Source organism: Clytia hemisphaerica, unplaced genomic scaffold (assembly GCF_902728285.1).
Source record: "Clytia hemisphaerica strain Z4C2 unplaced genomic scaffold, Clytia hemisphaerica genome assembly, whole genome shotgun sequence".
NCBI lineage: Eukaryota > Metazoa > Cnidaria > Hydrozoa > Leptothecata > Clytiidae > Clytia > Clytia hemisphaerica.
In genome coordinates, this window is record NW_027103826.1 from 405450 (window position 1) to 423467 (window position 18018).

Below are 18018 nucleotides of genomic sequence, written 5' to 3' on the forward strand. Positions count from 1 at the left end.
ACCTAGGATGGTTAGGGTCTATCAATCTAAAGGCCGATCTACATTATGAGAATTTCGTGAAAAGTAATAATATAGATCGGGCCATATTTAAGAAACACGTTTAAGCGCGGTCAAAACGCGGGTCAAACAGAAAGTGAGTCGCTCTTGTCTCTCCTAAATAAGGGGGTTTGAGACAAAACGCGTTTTGAAGGTCGAGGGTGTTTCTTCATTATTTTAAAAATTACGTCAACACATGCAAATGAGGCTATTTATGGTTTTCGAAGTTTGAAAAAGAATGAAAAGGTATTTTATTTTGGTTTTTGGGTCATCGGAATCACGGAAACGTGATCTTTCACGTGATCTTATTTTCATATTGCGCAAATAGTCTGCTCTGAAGTAAATTTGTGAAACGTACATAATTCTCCTAGTTTAGGTAACGTTCTCTTAAATAAGAGACTGAAAATCTCCTAAATAAGGTACTAACTTGGGTATTCTCTTATTTAGGTCATAATCCTCGACTGTAATCAGGCTTCATCAGTTACTTTACTGTTACTTTTGGGTAATTATTATCAAAAATTGGAAAAAACTTTGCATACCACCATTAACGAACCTTCTGTTTATCTCCAGGCGATTTCAATTGAATTCAATTGATCCAAATTTTCGTAATTGAACTATCAAATTTTATCAAACAGAATTTCAATTTCAATTTCAATTTGTTTATCTTTATGATAGTACGAACGTTAAATATAAATACAAGTCTGGGAATAAAAATATCCTATATGAGGATTTCTAAGTCATTCACAGTTAAGTCTTAAAAACCTAGTACAAGACTAGTACAAAAAACAACAACAAAATAAAATTAAAAACTATGGGTAAAGTCAGCAAAATACCGAGTATTTACAGTAGTGTGTAATAAAAGAGAAAACACTTTAACGAAAGAAAATTTTTGAATATTAAACTGTAATTAAAAACGATTACCAAAGTTGAAAACATGATGCAAGAAAACTATAAGCGATAAATGTAGAGAAAATAAAGAACAAACCCTATTGACAACATATACATTATATACATTAAAAACTCTAATTTAATCCAATTTCCCAAGCTCTTTTTTCATGAAAGATGAAAAAGCTGAAAAGGAAAGACTTGCAGATTTGTAATATTTTCCTTGATTCCAAAATTGTGGTGCATAAAATCAAACTATATAGAGGTGTTTGGTTACTGAACCTGATCGAAGACGACCCTGTCGAACGAAAGAAATATTTCTATCCCCAGACAAACAAATTGCGATGCCAGATAAGTGAACCACGCGGCTGGATAAGTGAACGTGTTGTCACGAGTTAACGTTCGGTCGACTAAGTTCGCATGAAAGCAGGCAGAATAGGGATGGTGAAATTGACGCCCATGTGTGATCGCCCAATTGTTTAAGTACGTCTCGCAGACCACGCGTTCAGTCCAGGGTAAGTCTCAAAAAGTAATGTTAAAATCCTCGGACACGCAACAAAAATACCCCTGGAGTCCGGGGAATCGGCAGGGTCGTTCGAACATAATTCAACTTTACCAGAATCTTTTAGTTTCGTGACTGTTCGATTTGGTTGCGGTAATCTAACACCTATCGTTTGATAAAATTTTAGATTAGATTGAAAAAGGGTAATTTGCATCATTTGAGGGAAACTTTACATTGCCTCCAAACTGCAGACCTTTCTTGGTCTGCACTTTGTCTAAGCTAAAATGTAAATTATATGTTTTTGACTTTTGAATTTTTACAATTTTATTACCAGAAAGCTCTACTATTTGGAGGCGATACCAGTTTCCTTCCAGTGATTACCTTTTTTCACAGTAATCAAACAGTCTGATTGACATCACCTGGATATTTATTACAAATTATCCATTGACAGTTTCTTCTTCTCTATTCCTATTTCAGCTTTATGGTTTTGCCTTCCAACTTTCGTTCATTCACCATGACAAATACCATATTTTAAACCATTAAAGTAGTTTTACACAGTGGATGTACCGTCAACTGCCAGATTGACATTATATGTTTTTACAAGGTCTGAATCGCTGCACAAAGGGACAAAGATAGCAATTGTTCAACCAATCATCAAACTTCATTTTAACATAACATTTCAATGACAAGAGAGTTTTGACTTCAAAATGTTGAACAAGAATTGGAATGAATTGTCTGCGTTTTTAATGGAGCTGTGCAATGTTTGTGCATTGGGACACCAAAACAGCAACTATTTTAACCGAACCTCCACAGAATCATCTTTTTTGTACTGTCCAAGAAACATGGATCTGTTTGTTGTTGAAGAGGATGTGGCGATAGAGAGAAAAAGCTGACCAGAAGGCAGTATGTCCCATGTTATCTCAAGTAATCCCATTTTAGAGCAGTTGACAGTCTATACACAAACTTGACATTAACACTCCTTTTGTTGGAGAAATTCCTGAAGGATATTTCATGTTATGTTCCTGTTGTTTGGTTGTATTTTGAATCATTTTGGTTTTGGAATGCTTCTGTATCCACAGTATTCTTTACAAAACAATATTACATTACAATATAGACAACAACTTAGCTGAAAATTATATCATTGTCAAAATATACTCTTGGAAATTATAAATTCATGTTTTAATATGTTTGTTATTTTTATTTTTGTTATTGTTGTTTCAAAGAAAATGCTTTTGAGAAGAAAGTCATTCTATCTAAATATTCCCTGAAGATTATTCCAGACCCTGCCTATAAAACATGAAAAGCTTTTTAATTCAAGCTTTATAAGGTATCTATTAAAGGGGGCATGTTTAGTGCAAGCTATGGCTGAGAAAAATTGAATACTTTGCAATATCACTGTATTTCTGACAAAAATAAACACGGCATTTCGCCTTTTCTGAATTTCGATCAATCACTGTCAAATGCCTGTCATCGGGAGCATCATAGCGAAAGCTAATTGCTAGTTAAATTGTTATTGTAGAATCTTTCATGTTTTACAGAGTCTAACACATTGCATTGTTACTTTTAATCGGTCTGCCTTGATTAAGAGTCGTGAGCTCTATTGTCTTAAAGGGAGAGTACGAGCAACCCTTAAAACAAAAGATTTTATTAAGGAATCATAAACAAAGAATGCGTGCAATGAACAAAAGGTTTTGCGATCTCGAACACGGATGACTAGAAAAAGGGTGTATTCGCACCATAGATTTATAAAGCCCGAAGAGCTAGATATTGTGCTTTTGTTGAAAAGTGGTCCGAGGTTAGGTAGGAAATCCTACCTATCCTACCTAAGTCACGTGAAATTACAATATAATTTCAGCGCTTAGTCAATCAGAAGCTTCGCGGGTTTTCGAGAACAAAAGCAGCAATATTTTTTGCAATATTCACTTTTTTTTGCTTGGAAGAGCTTAAAGCACGCTATCTAGCCCTTTGCGCTTTATAAATCTATGATTCGCACTGTTGCGGAAAATGGTCGTGACTTCTTCGTAAAGACGAAAGACAGATCTGGACTTATTTCGTACTTTCCAGTCTCTTGTGCGTAGTTTTTCTGACTTTCTGGTTCTGTGTGAGTTATTTACTATGTTTTCTAACTTACTGAATGACTTACCGACAGATCGCCACCGGTGGGATTCGAACCCACTAAATGCAAAGTTCCGATGTTTTGAAACCCAATGCCTTATCCACTGCGCCACGGATTCATGCCGAAAGAGCGTTTCTGACGGCTATTTATATTGTACAAACTACAGACCAGACTGTATTAAGAGAAAATCACAAAAGAGTGCTTTTTTCGAGCTCCAACCGTAACCCTAACTGATAATAACCAAATTCCTAGCCAATCTGATACGTAACCACACCCAAACCACACCCATACCAACCCTACCAGGTCGCCTGCAGGTCCTGACACTATTCCCGCATGCCGGATCCGAAAAATAGATACATGTATTTCACTTTTACGAAGAAGCCTTCACCGAACTTTGCTTGAAATTTGGGAACAAAGAATTACACGATTTTCTCCTTCGTCTCTTATTATCTAATTTTTCACGATTGCGTGATTGTATCTCTAAGCAAACTTCAAGCATAATCATTATAAAAACACTGGTCTGAAAGGCTTTTGTTTCTTTTTATTGTTGAAAGATGGAGCTTACGTACCAAGATCGATTTGTTTTGCAAACTTTTTTATCATAATAAAATAGACCAATCCCAAGAGGAACTTTTGGTAACGTGATAAAAAAGTATGCAAATCGCAACTTGTCTTAAAAGAAAATTGAACACAAAGCTAAAACAATACATTGCCAGACCGACGTTTTTTATAATGACTATGCTTCAAGTTCAAGCAAACTTCAAGCCAAAACCATTAATGATCTTGTTTTAATGGTAAAACAGTATTTTCATCAGTGAGAAGACAACCATGTGTATATATCAACGTGAATTCGTTGTATTTCGAAAAGTTTGGTAATTTAAGTTTATTGTTTCAAGTTACCTCAAATCTACGCCAAAGAAACAAAGGCAATGTCAAATAGATCTGTATACCTTATTGGTATTATATTTCGCGTGTTACAAAATTTCGCTGGTACTTAATTTTGCGATTTTTTAGGCCAAATTTCGCGAAATTTAATACACTTCAATTCAGCATTGCGGACGAAGTAAAACTCAGAATAAAAACATACTGGTTAAAAATATTTCGCTCTCTCTTAGAGCATCTTCAGTTTTTTTGAATAACAAAGACTTTAACAATTATATTTAACGACGCTAGAACGGCATTACAATGACTTCTTCAGTTTTTGACGTCACGGAACATCTGGTACACTTCTTTCGCGTATCCGTGGCAGTCTTTGTTGAGACCTGATGGAGCCAGAGTTTGGAGTCTGCACATCCATTTATCTTCGGCTCGTTCTCTTTCTGCGGAGGATGAAAAGTCACTTTCTAGGATCATCACCTCAAGGTCAGCAAAGGAGTGGTCGCGATGGAAATGTTCTGCCAACTCTGAATTTTTCGGTCTCTTTCCAATGTCGTAGCGGTGCTTTGAAAAACGCGTTGACAAGGCTTCTCCTGTGTGACCAACGTACAACTTGTCATGGATCTTGCATCTGGCTGCATACACAACGTTCTTCGTTTTGCAGCTACCACCATTGGTTACACGTTTAGTGATACCATTGTGAGTGATTTCTGACTGGGTGACAATGTTCGGGCATAGCTTGCATTTACCACACGGTTTCGTGGTGTTTTGACGTGGTGGTCTTTCCAAGATATCATTTCGCACGTTTTCGTGACAGCACCATCCAGACAAGTGTGTATTCCAAAGCAACAGATGCACACTTATACCTCAATGCCAAATCTTGTCATCCAAACCATGTCATCAGAAACATCCCGAAGGGACAATCCATCAGAATCCGTCGAATTTGTACGAACGTAGCTGACTACATCAACCATGGCAAACATCTCCTTCAGTACTTTCTGAAAAGAGGGTACAGACACGATGTTGTTGAAAACGCGTACAAAGACGTCCTGAAGAGCAGCCGGGAATCTCTCTTTCGTTCAAAAGAAAAAGATAAACAAGATCAACAATCCATCTTCGTCTGCACACGGCATCCAGCTCTCAGACACCTATCATCACTTCTTCGTCGAAACTTCAACATCGTCAAAAACGACATCACCTTATCGACCGTCTTCCCTTCAACTCCAACAGTCGCCTTCCGCCGCCGAAAAACAATCGCCAAAAAAATCGTGCGAAATGATATCTTGGAAAGACCACCACGTCAAAACACCACGAAACCGTGTGGTAAATGCAAGCTATGCCCGAACATTGTCACCCAGTCAGAAATCACTCACAATGGTATCACTAAACGTGTAACCAATGGTGGTAGCTGCAAAACGAAGAACGTTGTGTATGCAGCCAGATGCAAGATCCATGACAAGTTGTACGTTGGTCACACAGGAGAAGCCTTGTCAACGCGTTTTTCAAAGCACCGCTACGACATTGGAAAGAGACCGAAAAATTCAGAGTTGGCAGAACATTTCCATCGCGACCACTCCTTTGCTGACCTTGAGGTGATGATCCTAGAAAGTGACTTTTCATCCTCCGCAGAAAGAGAACGAGCCGAAGATAAATGGATGTGCAGACTCCAAACTCTGACTCCATCAGGTCTCAACAAAGACTGCCACGGATACGCGAAAGAAGTGTACCAGATGTTCCGTGACGTCAAAAACTGAAGAAGTCATTGTAATGCCGTTCTAGCGTCGTTAAATATAATTGTTAAACGTCTTTGTTATTCAAAAAAACTGAAGATGCTCTAAGAGAAATTTAATACACGCGAAAATTTCCAGAAACTGACAATCGCGAAGTTTAGTACACGCGAAAAAGATTTCCTCGAAAAAATTTCAAAAATCAACCAATCACAGGCGACTTTGGAAATATCAATAAAAATCAACCAATGAGAAGCTTTGAGCAAAATCAATTGACATGTTACAATAGATCTCGTGAAACTACAAGAATTGTAATAAACCATCACACCATTCATCATAAATCTCTTTTTTTGACTTTGATGGATTTGATTATAGAAACCTTCCAGTGTAAACAACGCGCCCTATATGTCGAAAATTAGTATTTAGGTTACACGTTTTTTTATAAGAACATGCATATTTTTTGAAGCCTTCAGATGTTCTTAACTTTTTGAGTTTCAAGCCTAAAAATGTTCTTAACATGTTCTTAACATTTTATGTTCTAATATAGTTTGTTCTTATAAAAAAACGTGTATGGCTTTTATTACACATTAGTACGTTAATTGATTTTGTACAGGGTGTCCCGAAAAAAGTATTAAGTCGTACCACTTCTATACAGGGTGTCCCTAATTAAAGTATCGAGTTTGAACATGCGATTGAGTAGAAAAGTTTGTGTGTGTTATCGCTAAAATATAAGAACGTTCTCCATCACACAGGCTTATTACAAAAGGTAGTTACAACGTATAAATTTATCGTAATGACAAAGAAAAAAGAGGGAAAGCTTAAAATACAATTTTGTGAACACGCACATAAAACTTTCTACTCATACAGGGTGTCCCTAATAAAAGTATCGAGTTTGAACATGCGATTGAGTAGAAAGTTTTAAGTGTGTATTCACAAAATTGTATTTTAAGCTCTCCCTCTTTTTTCTTTGTCATTACGTAACAATAAAAACATACTCTGCCTGTTTACAAATGCAACGAAATTACGATCATGAGAAAAACGCAACAATTAAAACATGTTTGTAAAGAATCGTATGTAAAACTATGAAAATAATAAAAATGGAATGTATGGAACAATAAAAAAGTAAAACGAGGGAATTTGAATTTTTATTAATTTTGATTTTTAAAGACGTACATTTATGCAACATGGGAATAGTAAAAGGGCTATTGATTAATTTATACGTTGTAACTACCTTTTGTAATGAGCCTATGTGATGGAGAACGTTCTTATATTTTAGCGATAACACACACAAACTTTTTTACTCAATCGCATGTTCAAACTCGATACTTTTATTAGGGACACCCTGTAGTTGTGTTCCGACTCGATACTTTAATTAGGGACACCCTGTAGAAAGAAAGTTGTGTGTGTTTCACTAAATTTGCAATGTTTATCAAAGTTTCTCGCTGTGTCATATTAAATTGCAATGAGACATCTTTTATAAATAATTTTTACAAAAAACAATTCTCAATAACTTTAATGTAAATTGTCTTTTTAATCATAATGACTGTTGTAAAAACAATTATTGTGTTGGTATATATTTTCATACATTTTGTTAAACACACGCAACACACCTTCTACTCAGAATCATGTTCGAACTCGATACTTTTTTTCCGGACACCCTGTAGTTTCAAAAAACTGTTGTTTGATTACAATTATGTTCATCATGAGTTTATTGCGTTTCTGTTCATCGTTGTAACCATTTAAGTGTTAATTAATTACCATTTTGTGTTAAAGAAAAAACTAGACGTACACACACAAAGATTAATCAACTTTTTCTGTCAGAGGACTTTTTTTTCGGGACACCCTGTATAGTGGGAATATAATGTGAGAATTTCGTTAGCCGAGCTCAAAACATTTGAATCCTAGAGCGCACTACAGGGTGTCCCTAATAAAAGTATCGAGTTTGAACATGTGATTGAGTAAAAAAGTTTGTGTGTGTTATCGCTAAAATATAAGAACGTTCTCCATCACATAGGCTCATTACAAAAGGTAGTTACAACGTATAAATTAATCAATAAAAAGAGGGAGAGCTTAAAATACAATTTTGTGAATACACACTTAAAACTTTCTACTCAATCGCATGTTCAAACTCGATACTTTTATTAGGGACACCCTGTATAAGGGTATAAAAAGAATTTGGGCAATACTAAACTCCAATGTCGAAGGCCTACTCTCGGGTACCTAATAGCCGCCCCCCCCCCCCGCTAATTAATTTTTCGAAAATTTTACACCCAGGACATTCTTATTCCAACCCCCCCCCGCATTAATTTTTGGGAAAATGTTTTTGAAAGTTCCCTCTTTCTAATTCAGCTGTATTAGCCTCCTTTTCAAAAATTTTCCACTAAGGACATTTTTACCCCCCCCCCCGGCTATTAGGTACCCGAGAGTAATCTTGGGCCAGAGTAGTATTCAAATCTATCACCTTAGCTGACCTTAATCTAATCATTTTATATAAACAAAATATCAAGAAATTACCTTCAATTTCTGGGCTTTCCAAACATGGTTTTGGCGTTGGTGCGTTTTGCCTTGTATCCAAGTTGGCTCGAACAGGCTGTTCTTTCTCGCCGAGATAAATACTACACCGAAATGGTTGTTTGGAAGAATATACAACGATTATTTTGACAAAACTTTCCCCATTTTCCACCTCATAACTTTCGACATTTTGATTGAAGTATACTCGTTGTTTATCCAGTTCAAATTGACACCCTAATGAGTAAAAATATATTAATAGGTTTTTGAACTTAAAGTTTGCACTGATTTTACTTCTTTTTTTTTCAACAAAAATTTCTATTACATCCTAATTGACTACTGGTGTAACGGCTCGTCCAATTCTGTTTAAATTTTGACTAGAAGATTACTCAATCCTGAGCTTGAAAATTGTCCCTTTAGTCAAAAAATATAATATACTTTATCGGGAAAAAAATGCATGCATGTAAAATCTACTTTAATGGGATCAATTTTCGCAGATTTCGCAGGTTTCGCGATTTGGGTGCCGTCCAAGAAATTAAGTCCCAATGGAAATTCGGAAAGACCTTACCCGCCAAATAGTTTTCAGAAAAACTCGAAAAATGTAAAAAAGCTATTTTGTTAATGTTTACTGACATCAAAGAAGGGCTAATAATGCGTATTTCGACAACCAACATGTACAATTTTGCGCAAAAAGGCACAAAAACGTGTAATTATTGTCCTTCTGTATTGCCAAACGCGAAATTTAATCCCCGCGAAAATTCATCCCATTAAAATAGCTGGAATGCACGATTAACAGCGAGTAAGTGCTCTGATTTTAATTCTATTTTGCTTTCATTACCTTCAATTTTCATCAAATACACAAGAAAAATATCATGGAAGTTACTAGACGCGCGTAAAATTAACCCTAATTTTATCAGGGCGGTGTTTTCCCAGGCGCTTTTTTGTTAATAGCTCAGCGGAAAATGTTTCGACACTGAAACTTTTTGACTTATCGACCGCCGGAGGCGGTTTCTTTCATAGTGGTACGCTAATCTCGTTTTCCCTTGGCTCATTACTTTGTCTGCCATTTACTTTCGTTTTTTTTAACTAGATTACCCAGGTGTTTCTCTTTTTTTCCCGGAATGTCTTTTATTCGGAATTGAATAATCGAGACATGAAAAATGACTATATTGTAATCTGTTTTCAATGAATAATCTAAAATGTACTGGAGATGACATGTAGGCGTTAATAATGTGCGCGCGCTCTTTCGGGAGCGTGATGCGTGATGGAAGGCGGTCGTCTCAGTGTGGTTTAGATCCACACTGTGACCTAGTAATGTTATCTTATTAGCAACATGTATACCAGATATTGCTATCATACACCCACTAGATCAGGATTTATGAGTTTCTTTGCACCGGCGTGTGATAAAATCCTGCTAAAACCCTGTAAAACCTCAAAATTTTAATTTTGGTATAACTTTTGATGTAGTTATTAAATTAACTTCAAATTCTGACCAGGTTATAGGTATCAATGAGATGTTTCAGATTAATTTTATTTGCGATTTTAGTAGAGGTTACTTTTTCACTCGTGGTCAGCGGTGAATGTGAAACTTTGTGATGACGTCACCACCAATGACGTCATCAACTCAATTTTTCTGCAAATTCCTTCTATGCCCAGTGAACACTTCTGCCAAGTTTCAAGTCCATACAATCTCTAGATCAAAAGTTATGCCAGGGTGGTGGAAAAAATCCCCTCCTGAAGATACATGGCTTGTAAGGAGATTCGCCGCCAGTGAATAGGGAATACTACAACATAATCTATATATTAATAGCCGTAGTCTGTATGTCGTTTTGTTTGTATGTTTGTCTGTTATACTTTCGTTTTCGCACGCAATGTTTTTGTTCTTCCAAAAGATAACTTTTAGTTCTTGCTCCACAAATTTGTTTAACGATATTCGCGTCGTTTTATAAAGATTTTGTTTTGATTGATAGATTAGACTTTTTCTTTTTTTTTCTTTCTTTTCTTTTGTTTTATGTTTTCGAATGTAATTAACGACCTTATTTGATTTGAGACATTCGAATTCTTTTCAAAACAAAAGAAATCTTTTAATCAGAATCTGTTAAAGGGACCCCTCGCTTAAAAATGATAACAAGACACTGACTTCATAATCATATGAAAAGCAACTTCCCAAAGTATTAGCACGCAAAACTCTTTCTTCGCTCCATAATTACAAATTATAAATTTTGATGTTCACTCAACTTTCAGAAATTTCAAATGGCTTCTGAAGGCCTTCGAATTTTCTCGCGCTCTTGTCGCACCAAGTTGTCGACACAAATGCACCGCAAAATACAGTACGAGTGTAGAGGCCAGCTCTGGTTCGAACAGTCTAGAATCCGCGCTCTTCTCCTAAGAAAAACCCTTTGCTTGGAGTCGAGTTGCGGGTTTATGGAGAATCGGTATCGGCTTCAGAACTCCCAATGAGCCCCGATTGTGTTGGTTTCAGTCAGACGGAGACGCCATACTGTTTTCAGAGGAATTTTTCGATATCTCTACAGGAACTAGCAGTAAGTTTTATGTTCTTTGAATATGCTGTTAGGGTTTTTTGGACCAATATAGTTTGATTTCCTAAAGATCACAAACAAGCGAGGGGTCCCTTTAAAGAAAAGAACAAATATAAAATAGAACACAAGAATCACATAACAAGTTTGTTAGAACAACAGCAACATTAAAAATACATTCAAAAGGCGGTAAAAACTAGAATTCTTTCTTCGTAAAAAGGGACCTTTAAACATCTATGTCGATAATTATTTTGCTGTAAATCTAAGTTATTGTTGAATTTGAAAAATTATTGAAGTTATGACGAAGCAAGAGCAGCCACCGGCTAGGAAGTATGAAATATCTGTTCTTGAGGTCCCTTTCTCCTGGAAAAAACTATCTGTTCTGTATCCTGGGCTCTCCTGGATTATATCATCTGTTCTGAGAAAAAAATGGGACTCCTGGAAAATGTATATCTGTTCTCTAGAAATATTATGCTCCTGGGAAAATATAACAGCTATTCCCTAAGAAAGTTAAAATGCTCCTAGAAAATGAGACCTTTTAAGAAAATTATGAAGCTCCCTGGAAAAAAATCTGGCATCTGGTTGTGTTTTTTACAATTTAGCTCCTGGATTTTTTGAACAGATGGTCCGCTGGAAAATTGTATGTGTTTTTCCTTGAAATGTGCTCCTGGATTTTAAGAACAGATGTCTTTAAGGCGACCACTGGATTTTACCTGGGTGTTTTGTGGAAAGTCTCTCCTAGATTTATCCATAAAATTTACTCTCCTGGAAAAAAGAACAGATATTTCAAAAAAATCTGCCGGCGGCTGCTCTTGGCGAAGTTATTTTATAAAAAAACAATATAAAATTGCGCTATCTATCACGCTTTTTTTGTCTGCGTGTCCTAGCTGCCTTCCGGACTATGGTTGCGAGCTGACTTTCGGCCCTGCCCCTCGGACCCTTAGCAGAATAAAGAGGAGAAGAAACAAGGGAAATTGTGTGAATTTTAATTCACTTTTGGGAACTAATTTGACCAAATTTCTATCTTTCTGGGGGCAAAAAGTTGAAATTTTCCTATTTTTCCGATTCTTAGTGGGACTGAAGTTTGATTTTCCGATTTTTCAAACTGCCATGTTTCAAAAAACACTCTTAAGGCATCCTTAAGTCCGGCACCTACCCATACCCATACTCTTCTCTTGCCTAAGTACCCCCCCCCCCGGGCTGCCTTTTTTCGACGAATCGCGTGTCATGTCTATTATTTCACTCCGCTTATCTTGACATCAAATTTTTCCTAAACATCAAGAACTACGGCAAATATAACGCGAGCCAAGCGAGAAAAAAATCTAATTGCAGAGCCGTCTCGGACGTCGCTGGTCGCCAGTATGGTGTAATTTGGGAATGATGCCCTTTCTGTTTTCTGATCATTTTTGCCACAAAATTCTTTTTCAAAATATGGTTAAAAGATACGTCACCCGGGAGGGATAGAGTAAAACTTTGAAGAGAATTCTTCCCTTAAATTTTGATTTCATCGTGTTTAAGCCACCTTCCCAACATCTCAAATGACTTTAAATGCGCTAAACTGGCGTGCGACGCCGGGTACCGGCTAGTTAGAAAATATAGTGAAAAGTAGGGTATCTTCTGATACTCATAACTCTTTCTGAGTTCATTTCCATGACTCTTTGTAAGCTAATTTTTTGTTTTTCTTGAAAATTATCTTTCTTTTGATATTTGATCTTTTGATAATACTTGCATATTTGGATAACTTTTTTTTCGGACATATTTTTCGGACATGTCCGGTTTTAAACTGTCTGAAAAAATGGTTTCCCCTGTCCGGATTGATGGGGCTTTGGTAACTTAGTATACCCTAGAGAACATCTGTGCCAATTTTCAGCTTGATGGCAATTTTGTCCAGGTCTCAGGCTAATCATGGCGTCCTCCAGCTTTTTGGTCCCCCCTAATAAGAGCTAAAATCCCCCATCTGGCCTTTTCCCCCCACCTGTCTTTAAATTCGTGCTCCCCCCCTTTTGGGAAATCCCCCTAGCCGTATTGTATAAGGGTTGCGAAGTGATGATCCAGACTTGCCTCAATTCGCAAGCTACTATAGCAAAAAAAAGACTCTCAAAATCCCTAGAAAGACAGGCTCATAAGCCTGAATGCCCAAACACACCAGGAAGGTCTGTATTTATCCTATTACTCCCCCTACTAGGTAGAGGACTGAATATGCCCCCTATTCGCCTTTCTCCCACCATCAAGCTTGAAAATTTCACTTCCCCCGTGGCACCAAAATCTGATTCCCCCCATCTTCCTGGGGGGGGATGATCCCATGCTAATTCTACCTGACTAACAGGAACCCCCAAAAAGCTTGATAATAATAGGGTTAAAGGGTCCGTGAAAATAAAAAGAGCGAAAATTAATGAGATTTTAAAAGCAAGAACAATTTTTTAAAGAAAAGATGAAACTGAAATAAGTAAGAGGGGAGTCATTTTTCAGAATTTTCGTTTACATATAGGGGAAGGGTGCTCGAGGCACGTGCACCTATAATAGATTGATGAAAATAAAGATTAAAATTTTAAATATACCACTTGGAAAATACTTCACGTCGGTTTTACTCAGTGCCAATATGATTCGCTTGCAATTCTCTCCATCGTCTTCAATTGTCCAGCTCCAGACACTTAAATAAATATTTCTAAACCATTTGAGTACCAAAAGGCTTTTTTAGGAAGTCAAGTAACAATTACCTATGATATTGATGATAGAGGTGAGGTGAATTTAAACAATGAACAGGCCCTTTGATGAGAGGTCTAAATTCAAAATTATAAACGAGGTCTCAAAAAGGTCTCCAAAGCAGGGTTGAAAATGTTAAGCCATATGTCGCGATTAATTGACACAATAAAAAAATCTTATTTCTATTCTGCACCTTGATCAAAGATAACTCAGTAGCGAACGAAAAAAATGATTTGGTATCAAACATTTGAGTTGAGATAATCGCTTATCTAAGTTTGCCAACATTACCAATTTTTATTTAATTTACCCTGGACTAAAGAGAGAGAGAATAGAAAGCAACTTTCTGAAGAAAAATCTTACCTTTCTCCACGTTTAGCTGATGTTTGACCATTATTTTCGGAGCTGCGGCAAACTATATTCACGTCTCGTAGTTCAAGCTTAAAGAATAGCTGCATGATTCCTAAAGCAAGTTGGTTATCTTTTTCATTCGATGTTTCGAGATTGGATGGAATATTGATCATCGTAATACAAATATTCGGACGATATTTGGTTATATTTTCTAATGTTAATCCATCTCTGCTATTTGCACTCAGTAACCGTTTAAACCATTCACAAGTGTCGATATCAATAAGTAATTCCCCATTAGCCAATCCTTGAATAAATAAATTGAGATTGTATCATTCTATACCTGTAGCTCAGGGGGGTTACAAGTGGTAAGCGACCTAACAAGTCTAAAAAGTGAGAAGAACGAAGGTTTTTTGGTAAAATTTTTGAAAAATCTGACCTTTTCCTGCCTTAAAGGGGGGAAAGAATTTAAAAGATGTTAATATTTCTTTTTTAAAAACAAAGGTAGTGAGCAGCTCAGATTTTCAAACATATTTTTATTTCGCTTTTTTTAATCGAGATCTCATCCCTAAAGCATCTTGAGAGATTTTTTGGAAAGATTTTCTTTGAATTTTGAAAAAGCCTTATTTTTAGAGAACCTTTTAACAATTTTCTTCTCGAAATCGAAATAATTTCCAGAAAAATCATGAATTTTCCGAGCCTTAGAGGGACTACTTCAGAATTTGCTGATTGTTGTAACCCATACAGAGACCCTTATCGTCCGCACGCACCCAGCACCAATTTTTGCCTAAGTAATCTCCCCCCGGATCTCATGTAATGGGTATAATTGGCATTTATTGGGTTTTTATCAATTTTTATTCACCTGTTTTAAAGTCATACCAATCAAGAGCAATGTAATAAAGAACCGGATGCAAAGCCAGTCCAGATGTAGGGTATGCTTGATAAAAACGATGTCTGGATTTTTTTCCACCAAAATGATAGAAATGTGATCTCCGGTTAAGAGGTCGTAAAAACCCTCCGTAACTTCGACAATTACTCAAGAATTGATGATAAGTAATAGGTTTACATAGATCTAACATTGTAGCAAAGGCTTGAATGCCGGGTGGCGGTAGTTTATTATTTTCTAATGACCAAACATCTACAGGTTGCGCATTAATACCACTAGGGATGATTAGTCTGAAATCCATATCTTCAATCTGTACATTTCGGTTTTCCAGGTTTTGTTCAATCATCGGAGCATCTTCATTTCTGGCGTACCTGACAACAACTGAGCCAGGGTGACTTTGGCAGCAGATTTGCGTACAACAAATTGTAGAACAAGATAGGCAGTAGGACCAACAACAATCGTATTCAATGCAATGTGAATAATCGATCCCATAATTCTCTTGATTAGTTCTCATGAATCGAAAAGCTGTATCTTTCGCTTCATGATATTTATTCCAAGTTAAGCGGGCTGCTATGCAACTAAATAGAGCATACAAGGCAACTAAAATGGGGATAAAAGCCAACCATCCAAGCCAATCTCTTCCACCTAAAATGAAAGAAATTTGAATATTAGCCCTTGAATGTCTCATCTTATTTAAAGAGGTCATCGAAAGGCACTAATACTACCCTTGCCGACCGACGGGGGGGGTGCTCTGCTGAGGTTCCAAAAATGGACCCTACGTGGCACTCGTTTTTTCAAAGATTTTGCTGAAATTTGCGAAATTTCCTACTTTTTCTCCAAACTACGAGGGACTGATTTTTCTATTTTGGTGTTTTTGCGATCCTACCTGAGACTCGTGGAGGTTAAAATTAAAAGAGGTACATCCCCGTAACCCATTTTGCCCTAGTACCCCCCCCACCCCGGATCTACGATAGCCACCAGGTTTCTTTACTTCTGAAAAATAAATTTCAAGTAGGGCATTGTAAAAATTGAAAGAGAAATAAAAATCTGACAAGTGATACTTTTATGGACCTACCTGGTTATGCATTTAACACATATAATTGATATCTACGTGAGCATGACCGTTAAACAATCATTCAGAACACAAATAGTGACGATCTATTAAAATTAGTCGTTTGTTTCTTATAAAAAAACGTTTAGAAACCAAAATTTCATGCCCTTGAAATATTCTTTCATATTCAAGACTTCGTGAGCAAGAAATACATCTATCTCATCAAAAAATTGAGTAATTTGCTTTGGCTAAGAACATTGATGTATCCTTATTAATAGCGAATTCTTATAGATAAACATGCGTTTTTTGAGCTAAAAAATTCTTTTTTTACAAAAATCTGCTTGAGCCATCTTTTACCTACTTTCATGCAAAAATTCAGAAAAAAACAATGAACCAATATTTCACAAAGTCCAAAAAACACGTTTTTTAGCCGTTTTTTGGCTCAAATTTGACCAAAATTTTTTTTCTCCGAAAATCGGGCTTCGACACATTCAAGGGTTTATAGTTATGCATCTTTGTGCAAAAAATCATAAAGAATGAAAGAGCTAATCTCGAGAAAAGCTAATACCTAAGTAATTGATAATGTGCTTATAAAAAATATCGAATTTGGCCGGTTTTTCTATAAAAACACGCCAAGCAACCAAAATTGCATGTTTAAACACACATATTTTTCAAAAGTAAGCCCTCGTGAGCAAAAAAAACATCTATCTCATAAAAAATTGAGTAATTTGAATAAGAACATTGATGTATGCTTATTAATAGTGATTCTTATAGATAAACATGCGTTTTTTGAGCCAACAAAATTTTTTTGCAAAAATCTGTTTGAGCCATCTTTTACCTATGATGGTACCCTACTTTCAAGCAAAAAATCAGAAAAAATTAATGATCCAATTTTTCACAAAGTCCAAAAAACCCGTTTTTTAGCCGTTTTTTGGATCAAATTTGCCCCCAAAATTTTTTTTTCGAAAATCGGGCTCCGTCACATTTTGGCCACCACCATTTTGCACCTTTATACCAAAAATCAAAAGATTCCTATGATTCAATCCTGAGAAAAGTTGGTAACAGACAAACGGACGGACGAACGATTTCTTTCTTTTTTTGGTTGAGGGAAATGGGCTTTGATAGTCTATTTCATATTTTCAAGCAATATTGACTTAGAAATTGTAGATTTAGATTTTGTTAAGTCTCTTATTAAATTTTACTTTTTCTACTTGAAACTTTGATAACTTTTTCGAGAAGCTTTGAAACCTCAGGGCCGTCGTATGTATCACTTCCCATTTTTTTAACTTCATTGTTTATAGCTAAGACAACAAACCCTTTTCATACTACCCATTTAAAAAAGCCTTTTTCTCTAGAAAAAAGATTCTCTAGATGAATTCATTGAAAAGATTAAAAACAACTTACTCTTCACAATAATAATCTGCTGACTTGTGGGTGTATTTGTCGGTGGTTGTGGCGTGTTTGTTGTTCTATTTGGCATTCCATTGCATTGTAAAGCACAAAGACATACCAATAACACCGACACCAATGTTTTATTAGTTATTATTGTTATTTGGTTAATCATTAGTTAATGTTTTAGTTTTTCTATAATGAGAAAATAAAATTAGTTGTACTGCCAGCATCGTTTTCATACGAACACTGGATTGTCCGTGACCTTGAGCGCTAGAAATAGCATAGTCATTATAAAAACACTGGTCTGAAAGGCTTTTGTTTTTTTTATTGTTAAAAGATGGAGCTTACGTACCGAAATCGATTTATTTTGCAAACTTTTTGATCATGTGATTAGAAAAAAGACCAATCCCAAGAGGAGATTTCGGTAACGTGATCAAAAAGAAAGCAAATCGCA

At 36.1% G+C, this 18018-nt stretch overlaps 1 protein-coding gene across 4 annotated transcripts in view; it reads right to left on the reverse strand.

Annotated features, from left to right (window-relative positions):
* LOC136806746 (uncharacterized) overlaps positions 1-17777 on the reverse strand; it is a 35497-nt gene extending 17720 nt beyond the window's left edge. For all 4 annotated transcript variants that reach the window (XM_067063335.1, XM_067063333.1, XM_067063334.1 and 1 more), the window contains exons 1-5: positions 17577-17777; positions 15098-15766; positions 14251-14542; positions 13746-13837; positions 8657-8887 (exon numbers count right to left, since the gene is read on the reverse strand). In XM_067063335.1, coding sequence (XP_066919436.1) covers positions 8657-8887; positions 13746-13837; positions 14251-14542; positions 15098-15766; positions 17577-17736 — 1444 coding nt within the window. In that variant the 5' untranslated portion in view covers positions 17737-17777. The remainder of the gene's footprint in view (positions 1-8656; positions 8888-13745; positions 13838-14250; positions 14543-15097; positions 15767-17576) is intronic.
* Positions 17778-18018: the final 241 nt, after the last annotated feature.